General features: G+C 46.3%; 1 protein-coding gene across 1 annotated transcript in view; it reads right to left on the bottom strand.

Moving 5' to 3' along the window:
* Window positions 1-258: 258 nt before the first annotated feature.
* The window catches only part of PCOLCE2 (procollagen C-endopeptidase enhancer 2), an 85,865-nt gene continuing 70,922 nt past the window's right edge, over window positions 259-15,201 (bottom strand). Inside the window, exons 6-9 of the mRNA XM_075546799.1 lie at window positions 12,406-12,560; window positions 5,517-5,600; window positions 3,694-3,861; window positions 259-962 (exon numbers count right to left, since the gene is read on the bottom strand). Coding sequence (XP_075402914.1) covers window positions 832-962; window positions 3,694-3,861; window positions 5,517-5,600; window positions 12,406-12,560 — 538 coding nt within the window. The 3' untranslated portion in view covers window positions 259-831. The remainder of the gene's footprint in view (window positions 963-3,693; window positions 3,862-5,516; window positions 5,601-12,405; window positions 12,561-15,201) is intronic.

Raw genomic sequence — 15,201 nt, 5'->3', positions numbered from 1 at the left:
TTAGCCCCCCATTTAACTATTGCCTATAACCCTGCCTTAGCCCCCGATTTAACTATTGCCTATGACCCTGCCTATTTCCTTCGCTCAGGGTTGAGAGTGTTTGAGTCAGTAGCTACCTCCCCACCACTGGCTAATAAAGGCTTTTAACTTCAACAAGTGGTGTGGTCTGATCTCGCTCCAGTGCAACAAAAGCCTCCCCGAGGAGCCTCGCGAGAAAGGCTTGGCAATGTGCTTCCCAAACCGGCGGGCGCTCCACGGGTCAGAACGACCTGATGGCAGCGGCGGTCTTTATTAGCTTTTATTATCCTTTCTACAGCATTCTGATTTCTGTAAAAACAAGGTTAATAGTTGCTATGTAAGCATTCAAAAATATCTTATTAGGCATTGATTTTTAAAAATGCAAGAGAAGAATGTAACACCTCAGAGCAAATGCATACAGATCCATCACACAGCATTATAAATATTGCACTTACAATATCTTGTGTTGACATTGTCACACAACTCATTTCCCAAGACCACCCTTTTATGAACAATAAACTGCTTCCAAGCTGTTGTGCTTCAGGGATTCTGCTTCCTTCCGCTGCACCAAGCCGCAGGTCGGCCCTCAGAACCCGGCTCCTCTTGGCACAGGCACAGAATCTGCACCTGCGATAAGGTTTCACCCTGCCTCATGGGAAGAGTCGGTCAGTCTGATCATTGGGATTCTCAATATTTATTGTCAGTGTTTGGGCTGTTTTAGTTTGTTGGTTCTTCTTGTTGGTGTTTTCTACTAAGAGACGTTGATCTTTCAAAGCAGTGACAGAAAGCAGCATGGCTTGCCAGAATTCCCTGTTAGCATTGCTTGTTTTTCAGGGCATTAAGGAGTTTTTGATTCTTGGTCTTGAACATCATAATAAAGCTGTTTGGCATAATTCTGCCTCGCCCATCTTCACCCACTTGGCCCATGATAATGTAATTTAGACCTAAGGAAAGAGAACACAAAATTAACGTTTCTCTATGGGTATTGGTCTGACACACCCAAGACCATAACTTAGCTCTGGATAACTGTTCTAGTCCATATATGACATCACTGTACATTAGTTCTAGCTAGACTTAGCTTTAATTAGCTAAGAGTTAAAGTTAACTGAAGTACATATTATAGTTCTGTCAACACAATGACCTTCAAAAACCACCACCTTACTCAGTGCCATTGAGTTGATGTCAAGTCAGTGACCTTTGAGGGCACGGTAGAACTGCCCGTGTGTATCCAAGAATGTAACTGTTTATGGGAATAGAGAGCCTTGTCTTTCTCCCTCAAAGAGGCTGGTGGTTTAGAACTGCTGACCTTGGAGATTTCAACCCGACATGAGAACCATGACACCACCAGAGCTTCTCAACATAAGGAACTGGAGAGGGTGATACCTGAGTTCTGGGTCCATGCTGCAGAACTGTAGGTCTGATGCATCTACTTAGGGCAGTGGTTCTCAACCTGCCTAATGCTGCACCCCTTTAATACAGTTCCTCATGGTGTGGTGACCCCCCAACCATAAAATGATTTTCATTGCTACTCCATTACTGTCATTTTGCTACTGTTATGAATCATAATGTAAATATCTGATATGCAGGATGCATTTTCATTGTTACAAATTGAACATAATTAAATCATAGTGATTAATCACAAAAACATTACGGGATTCTATATTGTGAAATATTTGTTTCTAATTACAAATAAATGAAATTTTGTCTTGAAGCATGGTGTAGTATGGGTAACAAGCTTCACGCTGGGTACTCATAGGTGGGCATATCTACATGTGGGCAGATTCACCTGGAGACAGATGGGCGTGGTGTCTCAGTTCCTAAGACCACGGGAAATATGTGTTTTCCGATGGTCTTAAGTGGACCCTGTAAGAGTCATTCGACCTCCCCCAAAGGGGTCGTGACCCCCAGGTTGAGAACCGTTGACTTAGGGCCTTAATGAACAAAATGCACCGTGTTTATATGGAAGGCTCTCCTCCCTCCAGAGACCCCGCACTCCCAGACACGCCATCTGCAGATGGTCTGCATCCCATAACGCTGCATGATTTCCACATATCTGGCAACTAATCTCCACTCTGTTGTTTGTTAGGAGCTTTACTCCTCGTCTCAGGCGCTGAAATTTTGTCCACTTCTTGAGGACATGGATGAGTCATAATGTTTTCATTCTTTAAAGTTTGGAGCAAAAAACCAACTGAACAAAAAGTATTAGAATGTATTTCTTTCTGTTGCACTATATTTTAATGCTTCAGTGTTAGTTTTTGAATAAAGTCTACAGTGTGGGTGCTGTGTTAGGTTCAACACTGTCTCCCAAAACATCACATTCTCTCATGCATATTATCACCTCCTGAGCTCTCATCTCCCACTGGGGTGCTGTACAAGTAACTGTATTTCCTTCTTCTCCTGCATAACCTTCCTCTGGGTACTGACTCTCACCAGGGTGGTCTGGAGCCAAGGAAAGCTTGGTAGACCTGACAGGTGGATGCTGACACCATGATGGGGCCATGTGTTCTCACAGTTTGCATTGTTTGTTATTCCAAGCCACTTTGCCGTTGCCAGTTCGCACCGAGTTGATTCCAACCCATGGCAACCCCGTGTGCAGGGGGCAGTGCTCCACCAGGCTGCCGGGGCAGCCCTGCATGGGTTCTCACTGTCAAGTCACCAGCCTTCAGCTGGCTGGGCACTGGACAATTTGCACCACCCAAGGAGTCCTGAAGCCGCTTCGGAAGGCTGTGTTTCTCGCCTGCAGAGCCCTATCTTTTCCCTCCCAGAGACACCAGCAGGTGGCCAGCCACCTCGGACTGTTCTGTAGCTCCATCTGTGCATGTCGAGCAGTCTGTGAGGGAGACGCAGCAGGACAACGTGCATGGTTGAAGTGTGCGTTCACAGACGCATGTGCACATACCGCACATACAAACCTTCTGGAATGAATTCTTCACAGGACCTCTGGGGCAGGAAAAGGGGATTTTCAATTTTATGCCCTTTTCTACTTACTTAACTTTTGTAACATTGCAGAACATGTATTACTTTTTTAACTTAAGAAACTCAGTTTTATAAAAATCCTGTGTCCACGGTTCTGGACACTTTCCTTGTTCTACCATTTCTCTTAAACTCATTCTCATCGGTGGGTTTAATGCCCCCTCTGGCAAATGAGTCTCAGATCTTTCCATCTTACCCAGATATACTTCTCTAATTTACTTCAAAGAAGCCCTTGGGTGCACTGGGGGTTAGGCATTGAATTGCTAGCCTCAATGTCAGCAGCTCAAACCCACCCACTCATCTGTGAGAGAAAGATGAGGCTTTTTACTCCCGTAAAGATTTTCAGCCTTGAAACCCCCATATAGGTTTCACTGTGAGCCAGAATCAATTCCATGCAGGGGTTTGGGGTCTAGCAGAGCACAGTGGTAGTGCAATGGTTAAGCATTCAGCTGCTGACTGGAAAGCAAATGGCTTTCATCCCTGGGCCCTGCACAAGAGGAAAACCCTGGCGCTCTCCCAGAGAGGAAACAGTGGGCCCCGTCTGCTCTATCTTATAAGGCCAGTAGGAGTTGGAATGGATGGAACGCCACCTGAGAACAGCAGAGTGGACTGAACATGTGAAGGTGCCAGAGCTATTCTGAGACGTGTCCTTCTCTGTCCCCAAGCTCATGGGGAAGAAGACTGAGTGTACTCGCCACTCACCTCTGCGGAGGAGAGGACATTGCTTGCAGACCACGATGACCTTGGCGCTCATGTTCTTGCCTGCCTGCTGAATGGCCAGGCTCCCCTCTCTATAGATGTTGATGATGGCGACGGTGGCATGCAGGCTCCCCCCACGAGTGACAGTGGTGATAACAGTGCCGGACAATACTGCAAAGAACACATTTTGGATATCGTGGCAGGAGGCAAACAGCGGCAGAACTGAAAACAGTTCTACATCCTTCGAAGTTCCAGACTCGGCAAAATGTTAAGTTAAAGACAAGGCTCTAAAAGACCTCTCAAATCTGATTGTGCATCCTTGTCAGTAAAAGTCAGACTTGAATTACCCAGGGGGGAGCCTAGATAGCAGTCACATTGTAGCTGTTGCTAGCAGGGACTTTCAGAAAGCTTAAGTTCACCTGCAGGTCAATTACCAAGCAAGAGACCAGCCGATGAGGCTCCTGCTGTGAGCCTTCAGCTCAATCCTTAGAGGCAGTAACACCAGGCTGAACTGCTTCTGATTGGGTGTGAGGAGGGGCTGAGGCGCTGACATCTGCCCACTGGTGTCTAGGTGGGTGGCAGTCCACTTGTCTGTCTGGTCAAAAATGTCCCCCTCTCTATTCGGCTCCCCTCTCTCCTGGAATCATGGACTCAGTTCTCAGGTCTCATTTCTCTCTGGTTATCAGTAAATCTCTTCCTCTGAGCCTGTAACATTGCTTCTCCACAAGGTTAAGTTCAGTTAACAAGTCAATTAAGGTATCATTGGAAACATTTTCTTGTTTTTGTTTTTAATCCCTACCAAAATATAGTTGCTGTTCCTGTTTTGAGGAAGAACCCAAGTCCACTGCTTTTTATGAGGCTGTTTTTTACACACACACCCCACCCCCCCACCCCCAATTCCCCTTCCCCTTCCCCCAGAGCCCCAGAAGGAAAGGTGCTGTTCTTCTCAAAGGGCGCTTTCAGCACTGGGGAAACAATTCCTGTGGGCTGGACAGTGATGCATCCCAGTTACTGTGAACACCTGAACCGGCCCGGGAGGCATCGCTCAGCCAGGCAGAGCACCAGCAGGCACTAGGGACAGCCTGTCCTTCTCGGAGGCCCCTTCTTATGGAGGACGCCAAGCTCGTCCAATCCAACTCTAACCAGGGTTTCGTGGACTCGTGGTGAGGTGTGCTCCCTGGGAAGTGTCATTCTGCAGCAGAGTGGAATGGAGTGGTTCCCCGGGGGCTCTTTGAAGCATGGCCCACAGGAAGCTGTGGTAGCAGCGGTGCCAGGTCCTACTTGCTGCCCTTGGCGTGGCAGGGATTGGAACTGCAGCACGCACACTCCAGCACAGCCTGGGCACAGCCCTCAGTCCCACCTGCACAGGGACACGCTGCTCTAGCTGCAGCCAGGCCACCTCTCTCAGACCCAGAAGAGGGGTGACTCTGTCCCTCTGTTCTTCCCCTGAGAAGAGACTTTTCTTTTAAATGCCCCTTGCAAGTTGCTTTTTAAAATAGCCAGCATAATTAAATGCAGTAGCTTGTGCTGCTCTGAAATGGTTTCTTTTAAAGTTTTCCTTTAAAGTGAAGAAAATTACAGAGAAGAGAAAAAAAATTCATGAAATAGGAAATTAATACATATTAAAGAAAAAAAAGAAAGCAGAAAAGTCACAGAAATTAAAAATCATTAAGTAATATCTTCTCAGGTTCCAATTTCTGGGTGGTTTCAGTCCTTTCTTGGACCAAATGAACTGTGCTGTTGACCTGCCCTGAATCCTCAATCTGTTGAGATAAAGCATCCTTCTCCAGCTTCTGATGAAAGAGAAAAGGCGCGTTATTTCTTACCAAAGTTACTGGAGCAATAATTGTTCTCCAGCGTCCCACTTCGTCTACATTTCTGCTGACACAGGGCCACCGTCGGCTTTACCCCTGAATTTGAAGAATGAAAAGTAAAGATTCAAGACGAGACATGCCAGAGCAGTCCAACCCACTGATTTCATTGTCCTGTCTGTCTCTGTCCCATCTGTCACCGCAATTATGTCATTCAAGAGGAGCCGAGGAACCCCCTCCTCTATCAACTACTGCTGCAGGTTCTGAAGGGCTCTGGTGGGTGACAGATAACCTCAAGTTTGCCCTGCTCCCATCTTCCTTTCTGTTTAACTAATCCTGTGCCTCAAAAGAGATATTTCCTTCCTGTGTGTCCTGCTTAGCAAAGCCCGTACGAGAAACCAGAATCCATAAAGAGAAGGTTAATTCTTCCTTTGACAAAAGGGGTCAAAGAACCAGTGTTCCCTTGGGGACCCTGGGAGCTTTGTTGGTGTGTGACAAGTATGATGCAATGCCCACCTAGGCGTTGTGCAGGTTTTTAACAACTTGGCTCACCTGTAAAATATGTTGCATCTGTAGTTAGCTGCAACCCATCACTAAATATTTCTCTTAACCCCGGTGCTGTCTTTAAGGACCTTTAAGAACCGAGAAACCCCACGCATTGCCCCAGAGCCCTCCCTGTGAGGGGAACGGGCCAACAGCACACTGAATGGCTCCAGGTGAAGAAGCTCTGGTTGATGAAGTGAAATACATAAGGCCTGTCATCATCATTCAAGATGGAGCCTAGTGGCAAGTGAAGTGCTTGGCTGTTCACAGGAGGCTGGAGTCTCAGGAGAAAGACCTGGTGTGCGGCTCCCGTGAAGATTCCAAAAACGATGAAACGAACGCAGCACTCATTATCATCAAGCCAAGTCTGCTTCCTACGGAGCCTACAGAATGAGTAGAGCTGCTCCATAGGGGGTTCCAGGCTGTGGTGTACTGGCTACACATCGGGCTGTGAATCACAAGGTCAACAGTTTGAAACCACTCAAAGGGAGAAAGAGGAGGCTTTCTACTCCCATAAAGAGTTAGGCTCAGAAACCCACAGTAGCAGTTCTACTCTGTACTAGAAGGTTGGCATCTACTCAACAGCACTAAGTCTGGTTGTACTTTTTAAAACTCTTTGTGACAGCAGGAAGCCAAATATCTTCCTCAGAGCAGCTGCTGGGTTTGACCTTTCAGTTAGCAGCCAAGCACTTAACCACTGCGCCACCAGGGTTCCCTCCTGGAAAAAACAAACACACCGGTGGGGTAGTTCTACTCTGTCATCTGGTGTCAAATTTCAACCCAACTGTACCCAACCAAGTAAACATCATTACAAACTTACTAAAGTGCACATTGTTCATCTCTATGTGGCAGCATCCTAGGAAGAGCTAAATAAACCAACTGTAACAAAATTGTATTTTGGGCTAAGTTATAATTACAATATCGCCCTACGAATACTGCCTCTCCAACTTAGCCCCCTGGGGCACAGCTTTCCATGTGCCCCCATTGCCTCGTGGATGGTCCCTGGGTCCACCCCCCCCCCCATGACTTTCAACATCGCTCCATCACACACTCACATGTCCTTACGCTGTCTTCCCTCACCAAACAATGCAAGCGCTCTGCTTTCCAGAATATTCTTCTCCTTGAACATGGGTAATTTAATCTCTCTCATCCGATTTTTCCTCCTCTCTTTGGGGGCTCAATACACTGACGCTTCACTTTTCTGAATCAATTAGACCTCTCTCTACACCCTTAGGCATGCTACTGAGTTTCCATTGTTTCTTGACAATGGCTGAAGCTCCCTTCCCCTCTGTTCTTTGAGCAGCCCTGGACTGGTTGCACTTCAAGCCTGTAATCAAGTCCGTTTGTTCTGTCCCCACACCCAAATACCTGAGTACACAGCAAAGGGACAGGCTGACCCTCAGCAAAGGGACAGGCTCTTGTATGAATCAATTCACTCTCCAATTTCCCACAGCTGCTTTTTAAGTTTTTCTCATTTTCTTGACTTCCAGTGTTTCCATTCTCATTCTCAACAGGCAACCTCCTCTATTTTCTAGGGAGATAGAGAACATAGCAGAAAATTCCTAAAGAACCCCACCCAATCTCCAAAGTATCTTTACTTAGGCTTTTCTCCTCCTTTCCTCCGACGGAGGAGGCTGACGTCAGTCCTGTCCTAAGGTCAGTTTCTTGTGGGCTCTTGGGAGGCCAGCTCCTCCTTCCACCTTTTAAAGAAATTCTTCTCCATCAGTTCATGTTCACTTTCTTCTTTGCTGGCTACTTCACATCAGGATTAGCATGTCAAGTCTCATAGCCTCTCTTTTTCCTTTAGAGCCAAATTTGTGGAAGAAGTTGCTGACACCATCTAAGTTTCTTCAGCTTGCTCTGCTTAACCATAATCCACTCTATCTGGCTTTGGCCTGCACAACCCTTGGTGGGGTCTTCAGTAGCCTCCCTGTTCCTAAGTCAAATGGAAGCATGCTCTTCTTTCCCTTACTTACTCTTTCATGACCCATGGGACACAAAGAGCCCACCTAGATTTCATGCTTCTAGAGTTTGGTGAGAAGCTGTCACCCCTCTGTTTTGTACATGCTGCCATCTGGTGAATGCCTGCATCCTGAATATGAATAAATGAGCATCATAGCACAAAGGCCATCACCACAAATCCTTGGGACATATGTGTTCCACTATCCCTCTTGACTCAATAAAGTTTTCCATATCATTAAAAACTCTATTCACCCTACTGCAAATACATGGTTTCAGCAATAAAAGCAACAATAAATGAGTCTTGAAAGGCTTGAAGCCTTGTCAACATTTGACCCTACTGACCACTCCCCTTATAACATTCTCTTCCCATAGCTTCCATGACACCTGATCCTGGTTTTCTTCCCTCCTCCTCATTGCCAGTAAATCCTCCTTCAGAAGATGAAATTTTTCCAGGTTTAATCATAGCCCTCCTTTTATCTATCCTTTGGTAATATTGTGGCTCATGTTTTCAGTTACCATCTGTATGTTACTCACTCTCACATCTATGTCGCTTGCTCAAATTTCTCTTCTGGTCTGGATTCCCTGCACAACATCTCCACTTGTGTATCTCATAGACCTCAAACCCAACAAGAGCATAGCTGAACTCATGAATCTACTTCCACATCCAGTTCTCTGTCCCATTGAATGGATAACATTGTCCCCACAGCTGTGTAAGGCAGGAACCTGATTGTATTTGCGACACTTTCCTGAGCTCCCTAATCCAATAGATCACTAAAATCTGACAATACGTCCCGCTCCTCTCTGGGCTATCTCGATGTCTTTTTACAATAGCACAGCTCATCTGGAGAGTCACAAGAACTGGCTGATCTCCTTTTATTTTTTATAAATCATTTTATTGGTGGCCCTTATAACAATCCGTACACCAACTGTATCAAGCACATTTGTACACCTGTTGCCATTATCATTCTCAAAACATTTTCTACTTGAGCCCTTGGTATCAACTCCTCCTTCTTCCTTCCCTCCCCAACCCTCCCATTGTGACCCCTTGATAAATTATAAATTATTATTTTCATATCTTATACCATCCACTGTGTCCCTTCACCCACATTTCTGTTGTTTGCCCCCCTGGGGTGTGGGTGTTATACATCAATCATTGCGATTGGTTTCCCCTTTCTCCCCCTTCTTCCTTCCCCTTCCCCTTACATTCATAGAATTGCTACTCCCATTACCATTCATGACAGGGTTTATCTGTCCTGGGTTCTGTGTGTTGAGAGTGCTTATCTGTACCAGTGTACATGCTCCAGTCTAGGCAGATTTGTAAGGTAGAACTGGGCCCATTATGTGGTGGGGAGGGAGCATTAAAGAACTAGAGGAATGTTGTGTTTCATTTGTGCTATACTGCACCCTGGCTGGCTCATCCCTTCCTTGTGACCTTTCTGTGAGGGAATGTCTTATTGTCTCCAATCCAACCCCCCTCGTTCGCAATATTATGATTGTTTGTTTGGGGTCTTCTGATGCCTGATACCAGACTTAGCATAGAGCATAAGTAAAGACATATTAGAGATTGAAGATGGAACAAAAAGCTGGAAACAGAGAGGCCACTTGAAGGAGTCTACGTTCCTGTGCTCTCTGATATGGTAGCTATTAACTACATGAGGCCATTACAATGAACTATGATTAAAGTTAAAATGCAGTTCTTCATTCTCACTAGCCATGTGGCACACAGTCAACAGTGGTTGCCACTATTGGCAACACAGCTCTAGATGATGGCTGTGAGGACGTGACCTGGTCTGATCTGTGAGTGGACTGAGGAGGTGAGATAGAGAAGTCCAAGATGGCTCCTAGAAGTATGGCTACTGATGAAGTAGGCCATGTCTTGGGGAAGAAGGATGGAGACACAGGTTTGAGGCCGTGATGCATGTGATCAAAATGAGCTGAGTGAGAAAAACTTGGCACTGGGTTGTGATTCACATGGTCGGCGGTTCGAAAGCACCATTAGCTGTGAGGGAGAAAGACTAGACTTCCTACTCCTGTAAGCAGTTACAGTCTGGGAAACCCACAAGGGGTCACTATGAGTCAGTTATCGACTTGACGGCAGTGAGTTTGGTTTGCTTAAACATCTAGCTGAGTTAAGCTCAATTAATATGACCCTTCCAGTCATAATCCTTTATGTAATATACTGTAATTGTGGATTCGCTCTGCTTGTGGCTATAATCCAATTTGGAGGGCATTATCTGCTAAGGAACCAGAGAGGGCATGAATTGGACCACACTCTTTGTTTAATGGTTATCTTGGTTATTGTTGTTGCAATGGATGTCGGGAATGATATGCTACTGCTGAGAGGAGAAAAGCTGCTTCTGGAGTGGCCTGAGAAAAAGCCTGTCTGATGGAGGCTAGTAGGACGCCAATGCCTACTGAAAACATCCTGCCAGAGGCCCCAGGTCTGATGTGCACAAATAAGACACAGTCCAGAGTGGAGAATAGAATATTATATTTGGGTGAAGAGTTATATGTTAATTTTATTGCACCATGTAATTCCCTGCACTGGTCTGGGGGAAGATACTGATAGGATTCCCTGCAGAGACCTTCCTGTTGGGTATAAAATGAGCCCTCTGAGAGGCAGGAGGTTTGATCTCATCCCCAGCAAGAGCCAGGAGTGGAGAGTGCCTCCCGGACCCAGCATCTGGCTCCCCCGCCTGCCCTTCTGGTTTTGCACTGAGTAGCGCCCACTATCACGTGAGCCCTTTCCTCAAATTTACCAGTGTTTCTGAGGGATGCTGCAGTGATTCGCAGAACCCAGAGACGTGAGGGAATATATTCAGGGTAAGAGTGGGGGAATGGAGCAGATTAGCTCTTGAAAGAGTTGGGCTTTTGGTATTTCCTCCTTGGAACTAATTTGGCATCAATTCTTACTGAAGAAATTATGACCACACTAGCTATTGCAAATTTTCTAGGCAATAACTATAAATCCAGGTCTTCAGTTTTAGAGAAAGTTTAGAACTAGACGTAAAAGCAAGGGAGCCATTTGGTGACAGAGCGCAGCCAGATAAATCATCAGAAAGAATGTGGGCACCAGAGTCTACGGAGGTGAGCTGAAACACCAGAGGCCGCATGAGGCAGTACACGAGCAGGCCACAGAATGGCACACTTGTGGAGAGCCCAGCAAAGCCAGCCTGCCCAGCAGTGTGTGCGCCAGGCCTGCACGAAGCAGAGTGCACGCAGACAAAAACCGAGTCAACAAAAGCTGTGTGTTATTGTTGTTTTTCAGGCTGTTTCATAGAGTAACCTCGGGTCTCTCCTTCTCACTTCTTCGCTGGCTTTGGGCTTTTCAATTAAGGCCTGAAATCCCAGTAGGTGGAACTGACAGGGTGCAGTCTAGCTACCCCACCCCACTTCTGCCTCTCCATTTCTTGGCTCAAACATAGGTCCCAGACTAGAGATTCCCATCTGCCACTAGAATCATGGAGGCCGACGCTACTTATTTCAACTCAAACCACTCACTGCCATGGAGGGACTGCCGACTCCTAGTGATCCCTTGTAGCTGTTTATGGGAGTAGAACACCCAGTCTTCCTCCTGCGGAGCTGCTAGTGGTTTTGAACTACTGACCAAGCAGATCACAGCCCAACACATAATCACTACACCACCAGGGCTCCCTGAATATCTCTATAGGAAATATATTTTCTTTAATTTACTCCAGATTGAAAACATGATCCATTGCATGGGACACAATTTGGAGAAGGGGAAAGACTAAATCCAACATTGATAGGTGTAAAAAATGGGTAAAAATTGGGGTCTTAAAAGTCTGTCATAAAATAGCCTGAGACTTTGTCATAAAATAAAATAATTCTATAAGTACCAGATAAGCAAACTTAGTCTATGCTTAGAATAGGCTTCTTACAAATATTTAAATGGCCAACATTGGGTTCTTAACCTTCCTAATGCCGCGACCCTTTAATATAGTTCCTCATGTTGTGGTGACCCCCAAACCATAAAATTAGTTCCACTGCTACTTCATCACTTTCATTTTGCTACTGTTATGAATTAGGTGACCCCTGTGAAAGGGTCATTCAACTCCCAAAGGGGGTCACGACCCACAGGTTGAGAACCAGTGGCTTAGGTGGCATTTAAAATGTATTAGCGTATGTGTGTTCTTCCACCCATACCTTTATGTCACTAGTGACTCATACAAGGGGGCTTCCGAAAGTTCAGTGGAGAAAGGGAATGAAAAGAAAACGGACTTTCTCACAACCTTTGGAACCCTCTCCTCCCCCTGTATCCTAATATAATTTTTCATGTAAGGGAATTTTTAAGGCCTTTTCCCTTATTCAATTTTTTTCCACTTCAAAATAAATTTTCTCTCAAAGCTTGCATAGAAACCTCAAAAACAGATACACTTACCTGTAGTTACAGTGGGCGTGGTGGTAACGGGCGGGGCTGTGGTTGTCGGCAATTTTTTGGGCCTGAATTTGTAGTGACCAATAAATCCATCTGCAGTTAAACTTAAGTCTGATAAAAACTGAATGAGAAGTTCATTTCTTTCTGATACAATTGGCCTAAAAGAAGAAAAAAAATCTGTGTATATATATATAATGTATAGAATTTCTGAAATGTTGCATATTCTCCCTTTCGATTAGTTTCAGCATTAGATGATCATTTATTTACACTTTAAAAGGAGAAAGTTTCACTCTGCTAAATAGTAAAGCTAGAAGCGACTGTTGCTGAGTCCTTGCTCAGTGGGAGCTGCATTGATGTGAACGATTGCCCACCACCTGACGACTGAGTGAGTGCCACCCTTTTCTGTGGAAGAAATGCCCACGTCCAGAGAATCCCATGTGTGCCTGAGGCCCACAGTGGGCATGTGGGCAGTCATGACCTGGACCCCAGACCGGGGCACTGTGGGAGCCCTTGTGACCAAAATCGACACTGAGGCTGTGGCTGCTTTTCCACAATCACCTCAGATCAGCTGACTGGGGAGGTCACGACTTCTCTGAACTACGACGATGGCTGTAAGCCAACAGCATTTCCACAGCCTGGGAAGCAGGCTCCGGGGGCAGGCTAAAATTTGACACTTTAACATTTGGTCTCCCTTTTGACCCATTTTGAAGTTGTTCTAGTCTCAACACTTTCTGCTTTCGTTTCTATTGAGGTTTTTCTCTATTTTGTTATTGTTAGCTTGTTGCTTGGTTTTTGTTATTTTTCGGTATATGAAATCCAGTACGGTGAACCTGTGGCCAGTAACTGGATTCACGATTTCTTGGGGGTACGGTAGGGGGGAAATGGGGAGCTAACAACAAGGAGTACAAGAAAGAGTATGTTCTAAAACTGAGTGTGCTAAGGACTGTACACTCTTCTTGAGATGACCAAGTTACTGGTGTGTATGGGCTATGTCCTAAGAAAGCTGTTTAGAAAGAAATGAAATCGGCTTTGACCACACCTCAGGGTGGCGGCAGGTTGGGCGCGGTGTGGCAGGCGCACCCCGGGCTCGCACCCCCGATGCTGCGAGGGTGCTGAGCCCTCTCTGGCAGGGACGATGGAGAAACGGAGTTCCTGGGACCAAGTGTTCGCCACCTTCGGGCTGCGGTTCCCGAATGCCTAGCCAGCAGGTCCTGGCAGAAAGCAGAGTGCACCAGAGGTGAGCCCTGACCAAGACCAACAGGACTCCCCACAGGGCCGGAGACGGCTTCCTGCAATGTCGCTCACTCGGGGTACATCCTGGGGGCTCCGTCATGGACCCACAGAATCGGATCATGATCACATACATGCCCGGCTTGTCATGGAGGAGGAGTGCTGTGTTTAACCACGTGAATGCAGACAGCAGGGCTGGACCAAAATCCACCGGGAAGCCAGGGTCTCCTCCACCTTGTTTGCTGTCTCCGGAGCTGTCCAGGAATTGGGGCTGGCGAGTTGAAAGCGATGTGACCAAGATGATGAAGCGCTTTGAGTACATGCTGGCCCAGCTGCAAGGTGAGGCCCCTTCTAAGACGCTTGTTGAAAGCGCCAAGGAAGCCCAGAGAAGTCAACGGAGACGGCACTGGCAGCTCCCGAGATGGCCGGAACCTGGCCAGCAAGGCAGCCACCAAGCAGCAGCAGCAGTTCGTGTAGCCAGCCCAGCCCCTGCTGCACCCTTCACCAGACGATCTGCCTCATCTCCCTGACCTGCCTGCAGTAGCTTTCTTAATTAAAAATCAACTTCCAGGCCCTATCTACTGTCTGGGGTGTGGTGGGGGGTGTGTGACCATTTGGCACTACAGGACACAAAGCACGTCGCCCATGTGTGTGCCAGGCCTGCTTATTCCCCCCATGGGCAGCTAAGGGAGAGACAGAGGTGCAGACCTGCCCTCACAGGTCACAGTGGCCAGGAGATGTTGTCACTAGACCGTAAGCTCCACAGGAGTTTGCGCTCTGATGTGTCTCAGGTACTGAAACAATACTTAACACGTAATAGGCACTCAATAAATACTTGTTGAATTCAATTAGAAAAAAAATGTTACTTATGACAAAGTACACACAGACTGCCTGAAATGGAGACATTTCTGTTTGCTCTATCCACAGCAAAATGTTATGAAGGAGAAAGAGAAAGCAATTATTTGATTCACACGGTCATGCCATCCTAAGAGCTAACTGTGAAGCTGTTTAGGTTGTTTGGTAGCTAGTACTATAGATTTAGTGGAACTAACTGAAGCTCAAAAGCTTTCTCAAGCCTTAGGGGTCTGATGTCCTCAGGTACACATGAACAGTAGTTTTGTGAGCTTTTACTGTTAAACAATGTAAAATAAAAGTAAATGTAAAGAAAAGAGAACACTCTCACTGCCATCAAGTCAATTCTGACTCAGAGCGACCCTCTAGAACAGGGTAGAAGTGCCCCAGTGAGTTTCCAAGAGTGTAACTCTTTATGGGAGTAGAAAGCCCCATGTTACTCCTGAGGAGTGGCCGGAAGGTTTGAACTGCTGACCTTGTAGTTAACAGCACTAGGTGTAACACACTATACCAACAGGACTCCTAAGAGAAACGTCAGTTTCGTTAAATCAATTTTTAAAACCCAGGAGTGGGAGAAAAAAAAAAGGTCTTGCTCAACTAAACTCCCTGAGGCCGCTGAACCATGTGGTTATCTTTCAGATCAAACCGATCCTAGCAGGAACAGCGAACCATGAAATCAGCTCGTTTTCCCTATCAGCCTGGCGCTTCAGTGATTAA

This window comes from Tenrec ecaudatus, chromosome 4, assembly GCF_050624435.1.
Source record: "Tenrec ecaudatus isolate mTenEca1 chromosome 4, mTenEca1.hap1, whole genome shotgun sequence".
Taxonomy (NCBI): domain Eukaryota; kingdom Metazoa; phylum Chordata; class Mammalia; order Afrosoricida; family Tenrecidae; genus Tenrec; species Tenrec ecaudatus.
This window is presented reverse-complemented; position numbering and strand designations above follow the sequence as displayed.